Source organism: Lissotriton helveticus, chromosome 1_1, assembly GCF_964261635.1.
Source record: "Lissotriton helveticus chromosome 1_1, aLisHel1.1, whole genome shotgun sequence".
Classification (NCBI taxonomy): domain Eukaryota; kingdom Metazoa; phylum Chordata; class Amphibia; order Caudata; family Salamandridae; genus Lissotriton; species Lissotriton helveticus.
The window spans coordinates 501,329,441-501,348,617 of NC_136057.1; the positions used below are offsets into that span (position 1 = coordinate 501,329,441).

Below are 19,177 nucleotides of genomic sequence, written 5' to 3' on the forward strand. Positions count from 1 at the left end.
ATGGAGAAGCCCAGGAATTTTGAAGAAAGCTATCCAATTTATCCAACAATCCTAGGCCCCTGATACGGCTAAGGTCTACAAGTCAGGATGGTTGGTATGGTTCAGGTGGTGTCTGGACAGGGATTCAGACTCCCTTTCAGAAAATGTAACTTTAGTAGTGAACTTAGTTTTACGATTGTTCATTTGATGGCCTGACAATACTCATCTCTCTCTCTCAAGCACTAATCTGCTAAATTGACTATGCTTTTGTATTTGGTTTCTTGCAGACCTGTCTCAGATACTAAGGGGCTTATTTATGAGCCCTTGCGTCACTTCAGCACCACTGGTGCGTCACTTTTTGTGACACACCAGCAGTGTAAAAAATGTGCCTTGTTGTGCCATATTTACAAAGTGACGCACCTAGGTAGATGCGTCACTTTGTAAACCCTTGTGCTACATTATACCTGCACCAGGTATAATGTATGCGGGGGGTGTTCCCACGCAAGAAAGGGTCATAGAAGTGATGCAGTGAAATCTACCAGATTTCACTGCACCACTTCTAGGACACAAATGCGTCAAAATCTTACGCCTGCCTCACAGCAGGCGTAAGACTGATGCAAGCCCTTTCACATGGGGCTTGCCCCATGTGAAAGGACACATTGCTGGAGTTTCGTCACTTTTGTGACACACTCCAGCAATGCGTTACTTTCGCGCCATACAAATACGTCAGAAATACTGACGTATCTTTAACTCCTTGCGACATGATGCGTCATACAGTAAATATGACACATCAATCATGTCGCAAGGAGGACGCACTGAGAAGTGACGCATCGCTGCTTTCCCGCAGCGATGCGTCACTTATCATAAATGAGGCCCTCAAGGTTTAGATGTGTCATTGTTTCGTTGTTCTCTAGTTTCCTTTCAAGTTTTAGGTATACAAAGAATAATTTAAGGTTGGTGAATTATCCTTTTTCCTCTTCTCAGGCTGTTATGTGTTGGTAATTGTCTGAAAACGTGTGTTTCATTAACTGCAGATCTCACAACTTCCTCTTTCTCCCAACTCCTAATTTCCTTTCAGAAACCCCACAAGCCAGGTTCGGCTCCCTCTTTGGCCTGTTGGGCTAGATGGATCATGTCTTTGGCTGGCATCAGCACAGATTCCTTTGGCCCACATCCAGCCAGAAGGGTTCTGGCCTCTTGGGATTTCTGTGCCTGTACAGGTTTATATAACATTCTCAGATCTGCAGACTGGTCAAACGTTGATACGTTTAGAACTTTTTATTGTAAGCCAATTACTCATCTGGCTGAATCTGTCATTTTGTTGCTTTAAACAAGCATATGAGCCTTCATCTCGTAATAAAATTGAGATTTTTCTGGCCTTGATTGTCAGAAAGGCTAATTTTATCAAAGACACGGAGGCGAGTTTTGTCCCACCACTATTTCTGTAACCCTCCCTGGTTTCTTATCTCTGCAGTTCCTGAGCCTTCAACCAGTACCACTTCATCAACAGAACTGGCCCGAAGATTCTCCTTTTTTGGACCCTCATAATGGATTGCCTTGACCGTTCCAGGATTTCGGAACATGCTTCCTGTTTTCTTTTTGGATGTCCTTAAGGATTTGGTTACTGTTTTCCTAACTTTGAATTCTGTTCTACAAGAGACCTTGTTGCTCTCAGTCAAGATAGTTATTACTGTACTCAATGTCCTATTGGTCAACTGTTAGAAATGGGGATCCCTTGTTGGCGGAGGTAGGTACCTTAGTCCAAATAGGGGCCTTTGCTTATTGTCAGGGAACAGGGGATAGACTCTTAAAATAACCCCTGTTGATCCCCTTGGCAGATTGGCACGAGCAGACAGGCTTATCTCTGAGACAGTGTGTAAAGTGTTTGTGAACACATACAGTAATACAGTGAAAATACTAAAAATGGACAGCACACCAGTTTAGAAAAATAAATAATCTTTAGCTAAACGAAAACAAGACCAAGCAACAAAAATCCACAGTACAGTTATCATGATATCCTAAAAAATAGGTTATTAACTCCACTTGGAACTATAATGACGTTGTGACTGTGGAGAACCCAAAGTACGGCACCAACCGCGAGGTGCGTGGTGTTGGATCCGGAGTCAAGCAGACCCACAAAGAACAGCACCTTGGAGTTGATGAAAGCAAAGACAGTTCACGGCATCGGGGAGGTGTGTCTTCGTAGGCGCTGTGCAGCGTCGACACCTTACGATCCCAGAGGAGGTGCAGCCTCTGTTCCTTACTGTAGCGCAGGGGAGATGAGATGAAGGTTCCTTACTGCGTCAGGTAGATGACGTCAAGATGGCACCAAAACCACTGTTCCTTACGATGGCGCGAATTCAATGGATTCAGGAATCACCCAAGTCGAGGATCGGCCCCGCAATGATGAAGTCAGCTTCGGATACCATGCGGCATGGCAGCAAGCGCCGAGCCTCCCTCGCAAGTCGGAGCAGGGATCACGGCTTCATTGCAGGTGGCGGCGGCGCCCACCAGCGTCGGGGGTGCAATTTCACACCGTAGCAGCTGAAACAGCAGTTCCAGATGCAGAAAGACAGAAGGGGTGAAGTATTTGTGTTCCTGAGACTTCAGAACAGGAGGCAAGCTCAATTTCAAGCCCTTGGAGATCTTTTCTTCAAGAAGGTGACAAAGCAAATGGCAAAGTCCTTTTTCTCCTTTCCTTGGCAGCAAGCAAGCACTGCAGGCCAACCCCAGACAGCAAACAGCACAGGGGCAGTATTTCTCCTCAGCTTCTTCGGCTCATCTCCTTGCCATAGGTTTCCTCTTGATTTCCCAGAAGTGATCTACAAGTTTGGGGTCTGGGCCCCACTTTTTATACACACAAATCCTTTGTTCTCTGAAGGCAGAAGGTGTTTGTACCCAGCCAAAACCTACTCTGTCCTCACTGGTGCAGCTTCCTGGCAGAAGGTGTAGACAGCATTGTTGAAGGCAGACCTAGCCCAGGATGGTGAAATGAAATCTCCTCCCCCTACCCTAAATGCAACCCAAGCCCATTCAGCCCAGCCCTGACACATCAGACCTTTGTAGCTTCAGTCCTTTTTCCAGCCGCTGTCATCCAAAAGCCAGACATGCAATAAACAAACCTAGCAGAGGCACACTGGATGGTTAGGCAAGAAAATACCTACTTTCAAAAAGTGATATCTTCAAACACAGAATGTAAAAATCACCCTCACAAAAAGATGCATTTTACTATTCTGAGTTCAGGCATACCTAACTTTATTTTCCTATCTCGTTCCCAGGGTCAGTTATGTTTATAAGATTGTTTATAAGATGTTATAAAGAAACTACCCATTCTGGCCTATGGATCAGATAGCCTTGCAATAGTGAAAAACTAAATTGTCAGTATTTCACTATCAGGACATGCCACACACATCAGGGCATGTCCTACCTTTCACATACAATACGCCCTGCCCACAGGGATACTTTAGGCCTACCTTAGGGGTGACTAACATGCAGAAAAGGGAAAGTTTGGGGACTGGCAAGTGTGTGCACTTGCCAAGTCGACATGGCAGTCCCAGATTGCACACTGGCTCTGCAATGGCAGGCCTGAATCACGTTTTATAAGCTGCTTCTGTGGATGGCACAATCAGAGCTGCAAGCCCACCAGCAGCATTCACTGTACAGGTCCTGGGCACACATGTTACACTGTACTAGGGTCTGGTAAGTAACTCAAACAGCCAATCATGGAATCACTAATCCGTAACAACAATTCACAAAGAGAGCACTTGCACTATGGCAATGAACAGCAGTGACAAAGTGCCCAAAGCCTCTAGACCAGCAAAAACATAGGAGGCAACAGCAAAAAATGGAAGGGAGACCCGCGCCAATGGTGCCAAGTCTAACATCGACCCAATATGATGTATTGCTTGTAGCTCTTTCCCAGAGTTTTCTGGGTAATTTGAATTTGAATTTATAATGCGCCACAGCTACCCAAAAACGGTTTCCCGGCGCAGACAGCAGATCAAAGAGGGGCTGGATACAAGGTGGTCGGTTAGTTGTTAAAGAGCCATGTCTTCAAGGATTTGCGAAATTAAATGTAGTCAATCTCATTGCGTAGTGCTGTAGGCAGTGCATTCCAAAAGGAGGTACCTAGATACGAGAAAGACCTTCCACCCATCCGGGAAAGTTTGATTTTGGGAACGATGAATTTCCCTTGCTTGGGAGAATGGAGATTTCGAGAGGGGAAATAGGGGCGGACCATGGTAAAGTATTTTGGGGAATTTCCTGCTTTAATTTTTTGCATGAAACTCAGGGCTTTGAATTTTGCTTGGTTTTCAATCCTGAGCCAATGCAGGTTCCGTAGGTATTGAGAGGTGGGAGTGGCTCTTCGGACCGCACATAACAGCCTGGCTGCAAAATTCTGAACCGTCTGCAGTAAAGCACGTTCCCATAGTCAAGCCTTGATGTAATCAGGGCATTGACCACGGTTTTCTGGGTGGACTCTGGCAGCATCCAACAGATTGTTTTTAGCCATTTGAAGATGGCGAAACACTTAGCTGTAACTTTTACCGTGTGCGAGTGCATGCTAAGCGAGTCATCAATGATGACGCCCAGATTACGCGCTTGGGGAGAGGGAGTGGGAAGAGCACCCATTTCACATGGCCAGTGTTGGGCACCCCATATATCTTTGTTTTTACCAAATATGATCACTTCGGTTTTTTCTCAGTTTAATTTGAGATAGTTTTGTTGCATCCATGATGCTATTTTGACTAAGTCCATTTTTAGGGGGGAGGAGTCCTTGGCATTCGATGAAGAAAGAGAAAAGATAAGTTGTGAATCATCGGCATATGAATAGAACATCAATCCAGATTTCTCTACCACTTTGGCCAGGGGTCTCACATACAAATTAAAAAGAAGAGGACTAAGTATGGAGCCCTGTGGCACCCCATGGGCAAAGACGTGCGTGTCAGAGCAGGCTGTATGGGAGAAAACTTGAAACGTGCAATTGGTCAGAAATGAGGAAAGCCAGTTGAGAGCTGAGCTCCGGATGCCTAAGGAGCTAAGAGTGTTAATTAATACAGTTTGAGACACCGTATCGAAAGCGGCGCTCAAGTCCAATAGGACGAGCGCCACTGTGTCTCCAGTATCCAGGTCGCTGCGTATGTTTTCCGTGACTCCTAACTGGGTGGTTTGTGTGGAGAAGCCAGTTCTAAAGCCCGACTGGGTAGGATGTGACAGGTTTTGGGTGGTTACGAACTGGGTGAGGTGAAGATGCACATGTTTCTCTAAAATTTAAGAAAACACCGGTAAAAGAGAGATGGGTCGATAATTCGTGGGTTGGTTGGGGTCAGCGCCTGCTTTTTTCAGAAGTGGGTGTAACATGTTATGCTTCCAGTCAGGCGGAACAGTAGCTTCCTGAAGGGAAGCATTAAGGAGATCTGTAATTACTGCCAGTGAAGAAGAATCTAGCTGCTTGAGTACAGAGATGGGCAGAGAATCTTTGGGAGATCCGGATTTGATGTTATTAAGAAGTTTCATTAAGGTGTCAAGATTTAGCCTCGGCCAGTAATCAATAAAAACCATCCAGAGTGTCAGGTGACTTTATTTGGTTACTGTAGATATTGTCTACGACAGGCAGTATAGATGATTTAAACGAGGAGGGGGGACACTTATCCTGCGCAAGCACGATGTCTTGGTAGATTTTTTCAACCTTTTATACAAAAAAGGTTTACTTGTTGGCTGCTGTTAAATAAATGCAAGAAAATTTTCTTTTTGACCCCAAGGCTAGGAAAATCTCTATTATCTTGGAAAGAGGGAGAGGAGAGTTGGGAGGAACATAGGTGCCATCTTCCTGGTTGGTGTAAATGGAGGCATGTGTTTGTAGCTGAAAACACCTGAGTGTCTAGAGCACGTTGGATTTATCCTTCTTTTCGCTCTTTTTTCTGTTTCTCACTCATTCTCTGTCCTTTCTTTGTAACTCTCTTTTCCTTGTGTTTTTTCCTGTCACTCTCTGCCTCTCGTCCTCTAACACTCTCACTTTTGAGATTGTCTAGCAAAATCGGTACATCTGTCTCTTTCCCTTCTCTGTCTCTCTTTTGCTCTCCCTCTCGAACACACAGACAGGGGCGGGAGAGAGAGAAATTTCTCTGCATATGGATCTTTTTCACTCTCCCTCTCTCCTCCCAGCTCTCTGCGTTCCTCTCTCGCTCCACCTCACGGAAACTTCTTCAAGCCCTTCATAAAATTAAAGTCAAGCTGAAAAGAGTTGACGGCCTGACCCAGAAAATCGATCTCGCGGCGGCTGCGGTGCTTTGGCAGAGAGGAACAAGAAAGTGGGGCTTATGACAGAAGAAAAGTTGTCTGCTCTCCTCTGAAAGGCAGGGGCTGCGGAGCGAGTTCAGAGCCGGCTCGCGCTGCGCCACATCTAACGCGCGGCCAAGAGGGGGAAGGATGGGGCGCCGCTCTGCAATAAGCCAGCTCTATTCTTAGAATCCAAGTTTCCCCGTGAGAAATAATAAGGGAGCACCGGGCAATGCTTTTATTGCATATTGTTTGCTTTCCGGAGATCCTCCGTCTCTCGTCTGGGATCGTGAACCGATGAGGGCGCGCACCAACTCAACGCTTATTTGATTTTTTTTCTTTTTTATACTTTCGTTAAAGATCATTTTTGTGGCGCTCCACTTGGTGCGCTTAGTTCCAACAGTTTTTTTTCTAACGTCTGCAGGCAGTTACCTTACCCTGCGGTGTTTTATGAGACCAAGTGCAGTTCGAACAGGAATTCCCACAAGACTGCAGTACGGAGATTGCCGGTTTTGTTTTCGGAAATTTGAAGCGCTCCCCGCCTAGCTCTTATGGGAATGAAGCACTCCTCCCGCTGCCTGCTCCTGAGGAGGAAAATGGCGGAGTCCGACAGCGCTGAGGTAGGATGGGAAGGGGGGAATCTTTCACACACAGCACAGTTCAGGAGCACACTGCAGCACGGGTGGAAGGGATGGGAGAGTTGATCGGACACTTCCTGCCTAACTGTGCACAAAACACAGACGTGATCCATCCATCCTCCCACCCATCCAACCATCCATCTACCTGCCTGTACGCCTGCCTACCTCAATGGTAACCCCAAACATCCCTCCACCTCGCTCTGTGTACCTTGCTATTATATTTATGTACATCTAGTCAATGCAGTGTTTCAGTACTTCTTTGTTATTCAGATCCTTTGAGTGCTCACGGTAGAGTTAGGAAGTGATTTACACAGATACAACTCACGCATTAGCTACAAAGGTCCCTTTCTGAGCTCCTCATCGCGTACATTTGAGCTGACATAAAATGACACTTTGTTTTATTCTGTATGATAAATGCTGATAGCGCATCCGCATTCCGCATTCAAGAAGTGATTTTAGCATCCCATATTTTCACGTGAACTTGAAAGTGCACCTGCTCATAGACAGCGAGATCTCATTCCACAGGTGAGTTGTGGCTCGACTGCATCGCGATGCCCGTCTTTAGATGCATGTATTAATCGAGGCTGTGGTTCAAATTCTACAGCAGCTGCTCTGGGACGTCCAACCCCTGCAGAGCGAAAGCTGAAGGCTCGCGTGCCTGCACAATGCGGGAAGAGACAGAGCGGCTAACGACGCTCTCCGGACTGCAGTGGCGCGCGATGGTTTTTCTGAGCAGGCGAGAAGCAGCGCGAGCTGTCCAGGGTCCTGAACTGGACCGGTTTGTAAACAAACCGCAGATGTCGAAGGGGTGTGCAGCACAGGGACACCGCAGTGGAATGCTCCTCCCGCATAGCACAGGCAGCAAGCACACAGATAACGCTTCACGTGAACTAACCCATCACTATTTCCTCTAGATTTCATATAAACGCGATGATGTGCGATTAAAATGAGAGCAGAAATGCAACTTCGATGCTCACGTTGCACGTTTACGTATTCGAGGAAATGCAATGCTTTCCGTTTATTTCCAGCTACTTTACCCAAGGACACAGCCGCCTGGAGTTCCTTTCTCAACCTGGCGGTGAAACGCTTTGAGCTTCCATGCACACGCTTTCTTTATGCTGCACAACTGCTCGAACATTTCTCAATCTTTCCCTAAAGGGCTAGACAATTATCCCGCACAGGGTTTATTGCCGGCGCTGATGGTGTGGTTCGCATCTTTCTATGAGAAGCGCCGGGCATGCACTTTCAGTTTGGGGCCCTCCTTGTGTGCATTTCGTGCTGTGAGGGTAGGGTGCCGCCAGGTCGGCCATCCTGAGTCCCCTCTTCCCGCCTTCACAGATTTGTACGCCTGGAATTTATTTCCTTTTAGGAGACGCATTCCGCCAGTGAAAGGGGTTTCTATAAATAGCATCAGAGATGCACCAGTGAAGTGCCGCCGTGCGGTGCGCGTGCGCCTGCTGCTCCCATTAAGCAGCGGAAGAGGCACATTAGCAGAGCCATGGGTGCAGCGGGGTATCTGAACACCATCCACACCTAAGGGGCCAGCTGATGGCACAGAGGCATGCAAACATTATTTGACGTCGTTCTCTGTCCACCCCCACACCCTCCATTGTTTCTTTTGTTACTTTCTAACCACAGAGTACAAACATGTAATTAAAAGGACACTAGCTCTTTTGGAAGTCTAAGGATGGCTTTCCAAAAGGGTTGAAGGGTTCCATCATAAACTGAAGTCTGACTAGTTTTCCGAAGAAGTGCTATCAGTTGAATCAAGGAAGTGGCTGCAGAGGACTCAGACTCTTAGCATGAGTGCTATTGTAATTATTAAATAGATGGAAACTGGAATTTTGTGCTCATATCGGTATTACAAGTATTGTATGAAAACACACCAGTTTTTCTCCGTCAATATTTCATCAGGAAAGAACGGCAAAAATGCAGAGAAAATGTGAGCAATACCTGTAGAAATAAAAGGTGTAATTCCGGCAGTAAATTCTAAATCCTGAGTGAAAAACTCAGAATGCTGCAGCAATTCTGCACTTCAAAATAGAATTCCTGTATCAGATTTCCCAATATTCTGAATTTCTATGTGGTGTTTGTAAATCACAACTTTGGCGACTGATTTTACCTGTTACCATAAGATGCTCTGTTGGGATCCATGGTGATTTTCTGGGCAGGGTGTTTGTGTATTTGTCCAGGCTTCCATCTTTGTACCTTATAAATCACTGGCTATGCCCTCCTCCTCTGTCTTTTGGTTCGCGTCCTACAGTTCTGTCTCCTTAGTTATCTGTTCATCTCCCGTAATGTGCATGTTAGTGTTTTTGATTCCCAGTACAAATTTTCTGGGTTGTGGCAGTGTTCTTGTTTGACCGGTGTCTAAGCCTGGGTGTGAATTTCAGCTTGTGGAGTTTTTCCCACTCTGCACTTCGCGTAGCATGCAGAGTTCTGAAAAACTCTGTGGAGTGGATTTTTTCCTCAATCGCCCTAACCAGCGTTGAGCACAAGCGAGGAAAATCTTACCCCAGACCACCGCCTGGGGAGATTTGTCAATGTGGGTAGTCACGGCTGGTCGCTATCGCCTGCAATGAGAAACCTTCCATTCACGTTGAAGAAGCTGCCACTCAAGTAGAAAATCTACTTGAACGTCATAAAAAAGCAGCACATTCTTGCGCTGTGCCTGGTGCCACTAGCACTGACTTTACAGTGTGGGACAGACATCCGGCACAAAAAATCAGTGTGAACATCACACTGTAATGCACTCCGCCGCTTGTGGAACTCTGCGTAATGTGTCAGAGTTTTATGGTCAGAACTCCGCAAACTTCCCCCCAGGCCTACCTGTGTCTCCTTGTACTATTGTCCTTACCCATGCTTTCAGGATATCATGCCTGTTTCTTGATCTCCAGTTTTCTTCTTTTCTCAGTTTCCTTTATAGACCTTTTGAGTTTATTGGCCAGTACCTGTTCCTTTGTCTCTTCAATCCACATGCCCATGTCCATTTCCCACTGTCGTTTCCAAGTAGTTGGAGGTCTGTGTACTCTTGCTTCTTCGTCAACGACCGTCACCCCTTGTGCAGTGCCCCTATTTATCACTGATCTGTTTGAGTCTGTTTATCTTAATGTTCCGTAATGCAGAAACACTTATCCAAGTGAGACACCTATATATTGGTTTACCAATAATGGCATTATTGTTGTGCATTGTTATCCAATTTTAGTTTATGGCGTTTAATTCTCTGCATGTTCTTCCTCCAGCAAAACTCTTTTTTCTTTCTCTTCATACTGACTTGCGGCTTCTGCGCTGTGTGTGCCCTCTCTCCATTCTTGTCATTTTCTGCACTTTCTTGCATGCTTGTCACTGTTTTTCTCAATGTTTGCCTTTCTCCTACTCTCCCTACCTTTCGCTATATGCTCAAATACTAGCTCTACTCTCTCCTCTAAAACCTATCTTGGCCCGGATTATCACTTTGTACATTTCTGTCTGGTTGTGTCATGCACCTAATACCCATTTGATAAAGATACTATAAATGATACATGAATCAAACTGTCTGTGCATTTGGATCTTGTCAGTGGAGCAAGGGTGGTTTGATATCAAGCAACTTTCCGATACATTTAAGGCAGGTTTTTAATGACTACAGAAGTTGGCATCTTCAGCGTTTACACTACCTGGTAAATGCAAAATTTGAGTAGCTGTACAGCTTGAATGAATGCTTAATTTGATCAGATGGTTGCAGATTGGGTCTACTGGTATTAATTTCTGGTGACTAGCACTTACTGACAGACTTTGACCCAGAGCAAGAGAGAGAAAAACACATAAGGAGGATAGGAGAATAAAGAGAAAGACTAAGAACAATGACAGAGGAAAAAAGCAGCAATGAAAGAGAATCTGCAAGAATGAAATAATAAGGGCAGGTTGTCTGTGGTGGTGGAAGAAAGCTAGATGAGGTGGAAGCAAGGTTTAGCAGCCTTGATATTCTGCAATCCCGGCATTCGTCAACATCGACTGCAGCCTCTGAGAACAATTTTGTGCACAATCACTTATCTTATGAATGAAGCACTGGCTTGAACTCCCTATCCTTTACCTTTAGTAACAGTTTTTCATGATTTAACGAGTTACATCAGTGACAATACAATCAATTTATCAGAACGCAACTAAAGTAAATGCAGTGTATGCAACCCAGCCACATTCCACTGACTGCATATTTTAGAGTCATTCATTGGCATAACTTATGGCATACATTGATATGTGGGTTAGCACTTCCAGGTTTGGTGTGCACATGTATGTCAAGGAAATACAACAACCACATGCATATAAGTTTATTGTAGCTCCATACTGGTCATTGGGCTCTGGCATGAACCAGTGACTCAACCAAGGCTAATGCCGGGGCTTGCCAGCCCGTAGGCCTCAATGGGTTTAGTCTTTCCTCCTGAAGTGGGCCCTGCTCAATCTAGGATCCTACTAAAAGCTGGTATCAGTTCCCAACAACACACACCAGATACTTAAAAAAACGTTAATTATCTCTGATAAGCTCACTATGTACACCTTTAGGTTATCTCAATCACAACATATCAATATATACCACAATATTACAGGTAATCCTTAGGGCATATCACAGTGCATGGCGAATAATGGCATTCTCCTCGGGACAAATCATAAAATAAAAAGGGTTAACACCGAAAACACAGGGCCCATATGCAAGAAATTGGCGGATTAGTTGAGGGGGTGGGAGAGAACCCATCTCAAATAATAATCACAATACCTGTCAGAATGAATTACTAAAGTCACTAAGTAAACCGATGGATTACCTTTGGGTAGCTTGACACATAGCAGTCAGGCTCAACTTAGAGGCAATGCGCAAAGTATTTATGCAGTACTCACAGAGTAATATAGTGAATACACAAAACAAGAGAAATCGTAAGCCAATTCAGAAAAATAAAGCAAATGTTAATATATAAAAAGACACCAAAACACCAAAAATCAAGTAAATAGAACCAGAGATATACATTTTTAAAGTTTGAATTAAAAAAGTGCCTAAAAGCACCAAGCTCCAATCACAGTTGTCTGGTCGCACTAGACTGGGTCAAGGTCAAACGTTAAGACCAACCGTGACAGAGTGCAGTTTGGATACAGGAATCAGGTTCCTCGCGATGGAAAGTTTACCTTTGGACTTAAAACCTTTTGTGGAGAATAATAGATTGTCAATGAGTCGTGGATGTGGTAAGCTGAATCCAAAGCAGGGCTCCACAAAGGTGGGTTGCTAAAGTGTGGGGTCCCTGTGAAGGCACCATTTGGGAGTTAGGACTCCCTCCAGCAGAGGCCAGCAGCACAGTCCAGTGCAAAAACAACAATTGATGGACAGAATGTTGCACAATGGCAAAACATTCACCCCCCAGTCACAGGTCTGGGTTTAATCCATCATTACTTTGCTCACTACACCACCCCAGTTCAGACTTGGCCATATGCAAATCAGTCTTGACCCTGTGCGTCATGCACAGTCTAGAGCATGTCCAGTGTCAACTGTTCAGGGGGGCAGACGCCTCTGGAAGCTTGTTGTTTCCCTGTAGCCCAAACAGGAGGTAAGCGAAGTGACCCTCTGAATCATGTCTGGGCTCCTGGGTTCAAGGCAAGCAAGTCCAGTCTTCCTTCAAGTTCTTCAGACAGCAGGGATGCCCTTCTTCTTATTCTTCACAGGTCTAAGAGTGTTCTGAGGAGAGGTCTGTGGGGTAAACATTTGTACCCAGTGTCACGCCCTAAACCAGTTCTGGTCAGTTCCTCTAACACTGGGTTTAGTGCCAGAGGCTGTCATAGATGACAGCTTCATCTGCAAGTGACAAGGTAGACACCCTTTGGAGTTTAGGAAGGGGCTAGGTACAGCTCCACAGGCCATCATGTCAATACAGGAGTCCTCGTCTTCACTCCCAGTCCACTGTCTAGAAGCAAAACATATCATACCTGAGGGGTGCCATCAAGGCTCAAGTGACACTTGGACCATGGCAGGGAAACATTTTGGTTTTAGGAAGAAAAATGACAACTGTTCAAAAGTGTGATTTCCATAATAGTAATATGAAACCCATCTTGACCATTAGGTTGGGTTTTAAATTACCCTTAAAATGAGTCCTTAAATCATTTTCTTAAGTGCCCCCAATCCGAAATTAGCCTATCAAAGGTAATAGTGTAAACCAGCATTAACTTCAGTTGCAAACCGGTAATCATCAAATCAACAAAATCCCTTGGGATAACCCTGGATAAGTATCTTAACTTGCAAGAACACATCCACACGCAGTGCTTGCTTCCTGCTCAACCTCCTAAACTCATCCTGCCACTAGCCTTCAAGGCCACAGTGCAATCATTACTTGTATCCAGAATATACTATGGTAATGCAACATTAACAAGATTACCAAAATCCCAAACAACATTACTCAGGGTGACCCTCAATGCAGTGGCAGGACTAATAACAGGAAAGAGAAGGTTTGACTACATCACACCCCCATTCTTGCATCTTCCCTGACTCCCATTCAAAGCTAGGATCCAGCTGAATATAGCATGCATTTATGTTTTTCTCAGCAGCTGCAGCAGCACCTCCAACTGGGGCAGCAGAACCAGCACCTGCCAATGCCATTGCTGCTCCACCAATGGACATGCTGGCAAGTTTACCATAGCCCTGAGCAATGACTTCCTGAAGATTTTTGCCGTTCAGTTCTGTGATCACCTTATTGGTGCTTTTGTTGTCTGTTTCTATTCCAACACTTTAAACGGATTTTCTTGAGGCTTTTTGAGTTGGGATTTTCCTTGCCCCAAAGAGCAACCAAAAGGTAGGCAGCAATGTATAATTTTTTTAAGTGGTTCCTACAGAGGAGCTAACAAGTAGTATGAGTGTCCACTGCAGCAGCATGACACACAAAGCCCTCCACCAAGATGAACCCAGGAACCTCGCACAAAAAATCTTGATCTCAGGGGACAGCCATTCCCTAAGGACCACCAACTTCCTCTTGCTGGAACCTTCAAGAATATAAAAAACAAAAACCTACACCCGCACTTTCACCAGATCTGCCAGAAGGATTTGGATCTCTCTCCTGATAGAGATTCGGTCTAATCCATTTAGCCCCACCTTAAAAAAAAAGAAGCAAAACAGAACATACTAAACAGATTCCTTAGTCCTTACATAAGGGTCTGGACCAGGAAGACAATGGTACTGTTAGACACCCGAGATTCTCTCACTGAGATACAGTTATCATCAGTCTCATTTAATCAAGATGCCAGGAGACCTGACAATGAAAGTGAAATCCATTAAATCCATGTGTTTTTGTTGCTGTCAGTTGAGGATTATTTATGGGATTTATGTAGTGGGTTATGGTCCATCTGTGAATTTGCTTATGGTGTTGTCAGTAAAGCATTATTTATATAGTTCATGCAATGGGTATGCTTTCTCTATGTACAGCACTCTGATTCCTTGTTGAAACCATGTTTAGGCTTTATAAAACTGTCAAAATAAATTAATTAAAACCTATGTGAGAGCTAGCCTTGTCACAGTGAAAAATTACTTTGTTGGATTTTAACTCCCAAGATATGTAACATAACTTATACATTTCCTACTTTTTCAATATCATGCACCTTGTCTTATGGGAAATTAGGGCCTACCATAGGAGTGAGTTACAAGTATAACAAAAGAAATATTTAAACCTGGAAAAAGGTTTGTTTTGCCAGGACAAAATGTCAGTTTAAAACTGGACACCGAGGGCAGATTTACTAGTTTCTCATGGAACACATGGCAGCAGCCACAAATGTTGCACTGCACTGCATGAGAAGGAGAGAGAAAAAGAAAGAAGAAATTAAAACATTTCTCCTCCACAGCACCTATTTGACATGGGCACTATTTTCTCACGCTATACCCTGTCTCCTTTTTTAAGTAAATAGGGCTTAACGTCAGAAATCTTGGCTGGTTACATGGGAATGCCCATGTTCCACCCATGGTATGCCCCCTGGGTGCTAAGTAATGCAAAACAGTGCAAGTGCTGTTTGAAGTACTTTTGAGTGATCTTCCAGTGCTAAACAAATTGACCCATGAAACTGGCAGAAGGCACAAATTAACGGGACAAAAAATGCCACATTTCTAAAAGTGATACAAAAGGGGATGATGGACGGAGCGTTTGAGCAAATCAAACACTCACGCCCAGTCAACTGATCTGGGTTTAATCCATCACCATTCTTTAGCCCACTCAGCCACCCCATTTCAGACATGGCTATATGCAAATCAGTCTGACCCTGTGCCTCATGGGAACAGTCCAGCCCGTACTGCCAAGCCATGTCTTCCATGGACCGGAAACAAGCATCCTGGGACCGGTTTCGGATTCATAATCCTCATCAGCCAGGCTATCTTGAATCCAGTGTCCAAGTGAGCAAGGGACTCACGTCTGAGCATACCCTGCCACACTTAGGGCGAACAAAGCGATACAAAAGGGGATGATGGACGGAGTGTTTGAGCAAATCAAACACTCACCCCCAGTCAACTGATCTGGGTTTAAGCCATCACCATTCTTTAGCCCACTCAGCCACCCCATTTCAGACATGGCTATATGCAAATCAGTCTGACCCTGTGCCTCATGGGAACAGTCCAGCCCGAACTGCCAAGCCATGTCTGAGTGAACTAAAGAATGGTGATGGATTAAACCCAGATCAGTTGACTGGGGGTGAGTGCTTGATTTGTTCAAATGCTCCGTCCATCATCCCCTTTTGTATCACATTTCTAAAAGTGGCTTTTTTAGAAATGGACTTAATACCCACCTTCACATTAAAGCGGACTTTAAGTTACAATTCATTCGTGCCTGTGCAAAAAAAGGTGCAAGTTGTGTCAACTTAAAAGAAATGGTGACTTTAAAAGACCATAGGGAGAATCTTTCTATTGTCTATAGTGTAAATACTCTGAGCGGACTTATGCTTGTCATGTTTGAAAGCAGGACTGAATCATGTATGACGTGTATATATCAAGGACCCCCTAAAAGGATGGATACTGTAAGTCCTGGGTCAGGGATTAATAGCGTGAAAAGTAACAACCCAGGCACTTAAAATACAGACTATTTCTGTTTCAGTAAAGTAAACAAAAAGAAGTAGGTCTAGATTCAATTTTTATTGCTTGCTAAATAAAAGAGTTCACTTTTAAATATGTTTTTATATATAATATTGTTTTAATTGTGTATTGAATGTTTTTTTGTTGTAATTTTGCTGATTTTTTAATGTAAAATCTCTTCTCTTAATATTACATGATCTGTATTAGATATTTGTATGTGAACTCTTTTATTTAGCAAGCAATAAAAATTGAATCTAGACCTACTTCTTTTTGTTTACTTTACTGAAACAGAAATAGTCTGTATTTTAAGTGCCTGGGTTGTTACCTTTCACGCTGAATCATGTATGATTCATCCTAAAAGGATTTATAACTGCTTGAAGACCTTGACTGACTATATTTTTATGAAAGAGGCAACCGCCATTGACCTCATAGGCTGGCATGAAATTCCTCCGAGCTGTTCAGTCCATTAGGATGCTTGCTATCTAGATTTGAAATAAAATGCATCTTTAATAGACGGAGGGATTTTTCCCTATCACCTCCTCTTTTGTTTTTTTGGAACTGAATCAATGAGGAAATATTTGAGGTCTTTTGGATTACCATCATGCTGTTCCTGAAAGTGGCGTGCCACTGGATACGCCTGATCGTGATTTTTGATGGCTCGTATGTGTTGGAGTACCCGTTTGTGCCCCGGTAGGATGGTACTCCCGATGTAACTTAGTTTGCACGGGCACTCCAACACATACACCACAAGGCCTGTTTTACAATTTAAGGTCTTAGTAATTTCCTTGTTTGGCCCGTGGAAGGGGGTCGAATAGTCGGTAGTAGACACCCCATGTTGGCAGGCTTTGCAGACTTTACTTTAAAATTCTTGTCTTTGGGCTAGACAGGATCTCTTGGCCGATGGGCCACATGGGTCATTATCCACTAACATATCTTTCATGGATACACTTCTCCTGTATGTTATAGAGGGCCGCTTGGGAACTGTTTTACCAATCACAGGGTCCTGTCTTATGAGATACCAATTTTTATTGATAATCTTTCTCATTGCTACATCCTGTCAATTGTATTCCAGAATAAACCTGACACTGCTTAAGTTCTCATCAGGAGTAGCTTGTATAGGTTTTTTGTTCAATAAAGTTTCCCTATCAATAAGATTACACTTTGTCAGGGCCTTCCCTAAACATTTGTCGCTGTAGCCTCTGGCTTTGCACCTGGTAACACATTTAAGTTGTGCCACCTTAAACGCTTCACTGTTACTGCATATCCGTTTTATACGCAGTAGCTCACCATAGGGTATGCTTTGTTTTAGGTGGTTGGGATGTGCACTACTGGCATGTAAGATTGCATTTCCTGCCGTTGGTTTTCTATGTAATTTAGTTTCCACATTCCCTTGATCAACATACACCTCAACATCTAGGAATAGTGTACTGATCTTGTTAATGTTGGAGGCAAAGTTTAGATTCAACTCATTGTTGTTAATTGAATCAATTAACTCAGGTGCATCTCCCTCCGTGCCCTGCCAAACCAAGAACAGGTCATCGATGAACCTCCACCAGCACTTAACATGATTGGTGAGTGTTTCAGAGTAGTTTGCCATGAGAACCAGCTCCTCCCACCAGCCCATTTGTAAACACGCGTAGTTGGGGGAGAAACTGGCTCCCATGGCAACCCCCGGCAATTGCTGTTACAGAACATTTTGGAACATAACAATTTTATTTGTTAAACACATTTCAACCATGTTGATAATCATTTTGCTGTGCTCTACATATGGAGGTCCTCTTCTTGCCAGGTAGTATCACAAAGCTCGTAGTCCATCCTTGTGCTTGATGGACGTATACAGTGAGGCTACGTCTAGAGTGATTAGAAGGTACTCATCATGCCATTGGAAATTTTTCATTTTAGTTAGGAAGTTCTCTGTATCCTTGATGTAGGAGGCCAATTTCTGGACATGTTCTTGTAAAAAGAAGTCCACATATACTGAAGTATTTTCAAATATGCTTTTTTTGGCTGATATGACCGGCCTTCCAGGAGGGTTTATTTTGTCCTTATGCACTTTTGGTATAAAGTACAATATTGGGATTGTTCGATTTGTCGTCCACAAATATTTATACTCTTCTGTTGTCAGTAGGTCAGTTTCTCGCCAAGCCATAAATATTATCCGAAAAATTGATTGCACTGCATTCAAAATCATTTTATTACTGTAGGAATAACAGGATTGGTCACTTTAATGGCTTATTGCCTCCTTGAGGTAGTTTTCTCTTTTCCATAATACCACGTTTCCGCCTTTGTCAGCGTTTCTAACCACTACTTCTTTGTTAGTTCCGATTTTTGTCATTAGTTGGTGGTATTGTAGCTCTTTTTTGTTTTTCGTGATCTGGGCTGTTGCTTTGTGTGCAGATCTATTCAGGCTCTTTAAATCGGTAATTACTTGCTCTTGGAACATATCGATAGTGTCCTTAATCATGAGTGGATAGAACGAGGACGGTGGTTTGAATGGTGTCTTACATGGCACGGTTGACCTGCTCTGTGCATTTTCAACATTGGTTCCACTGACCTGGTTCCCCTCTTGTATTAACTCATAGAGAGTGTCCACCAGTTCTTGTGATTCCTGATTTTTGGTAGAGTCTGTGCCTCTCTTCCGTATTGGTTGATTGCTTCCTACAGAAGATAATTCAATGTTTGTTGCCTTTGTTTGTTTAGATTGTGCATGAAAATTCCGGAGTTTAACGCCTTAAGTGCTGCCGTTGGACGTTGCAAGCACTATCTTCGTAGAGCTGCGCACGTCCAACGGCCAACGCGGCCCCGCCCGTTATGCGGAAGTGCCGCACTGCCGTGAAATCGCGGCTGCGACAAACAGGCTAAGTTTTCTGACACTCTTATAAATGTTGACCCGTAACTTTGTGTAATTGAAAGAGCTTTCGGGCAAAAGGAGAGTCCTAAAGCTAGTAGTTGTTTTTCCTCAGTGTTGAGAGTCATATCCGTTAAATTAATCACTGTCATCTCACTAGTTCCTTCCATGTTGGTAGGCCCTATTTTTTCTCAAATTTCTTCTGTTGTCTCTTTTCTTGTATTTTGTTGGTTCCTTCTTCGACTGGCCTTTCTTCTCTATATATATATAGCCAGTAGGTAGTTATAGCTAGAACTAAAGATTCCATAGGAAGACCATTTTTCATTTTGCCAATAACTTTGGCGCCGGTTAGCGAATCTTCGAAATTTTCAAAACTCACAC

General features: G+C 43.9%; 1 protein-coding gene across 1 annotated transcript in view; it reads left to right on the top strand.

The window, feature by feature from the left end:
• Window positions 1–6,406: 6,406 nt before the first annotated feature.
• The window catches only part of PRMT8 (protein arginine methyltransferase 8), a 755,104-nt gene continuing 742,333 nt past the window's right edge, over window positions 6,407–19,177 (top strand). The window contains exon 1 of the mRNA XM_078654149.1: window positions 6,407–6,878. Coding sequence (XP_078510275.1) covers window positions 6,810–6,878 — 69 coding nt within the window. The 5' untranslated portion in view covers window positions 6,407–6,809. The remainder of the gene's footprint in view (window positions 6,879–19,177) is intronic.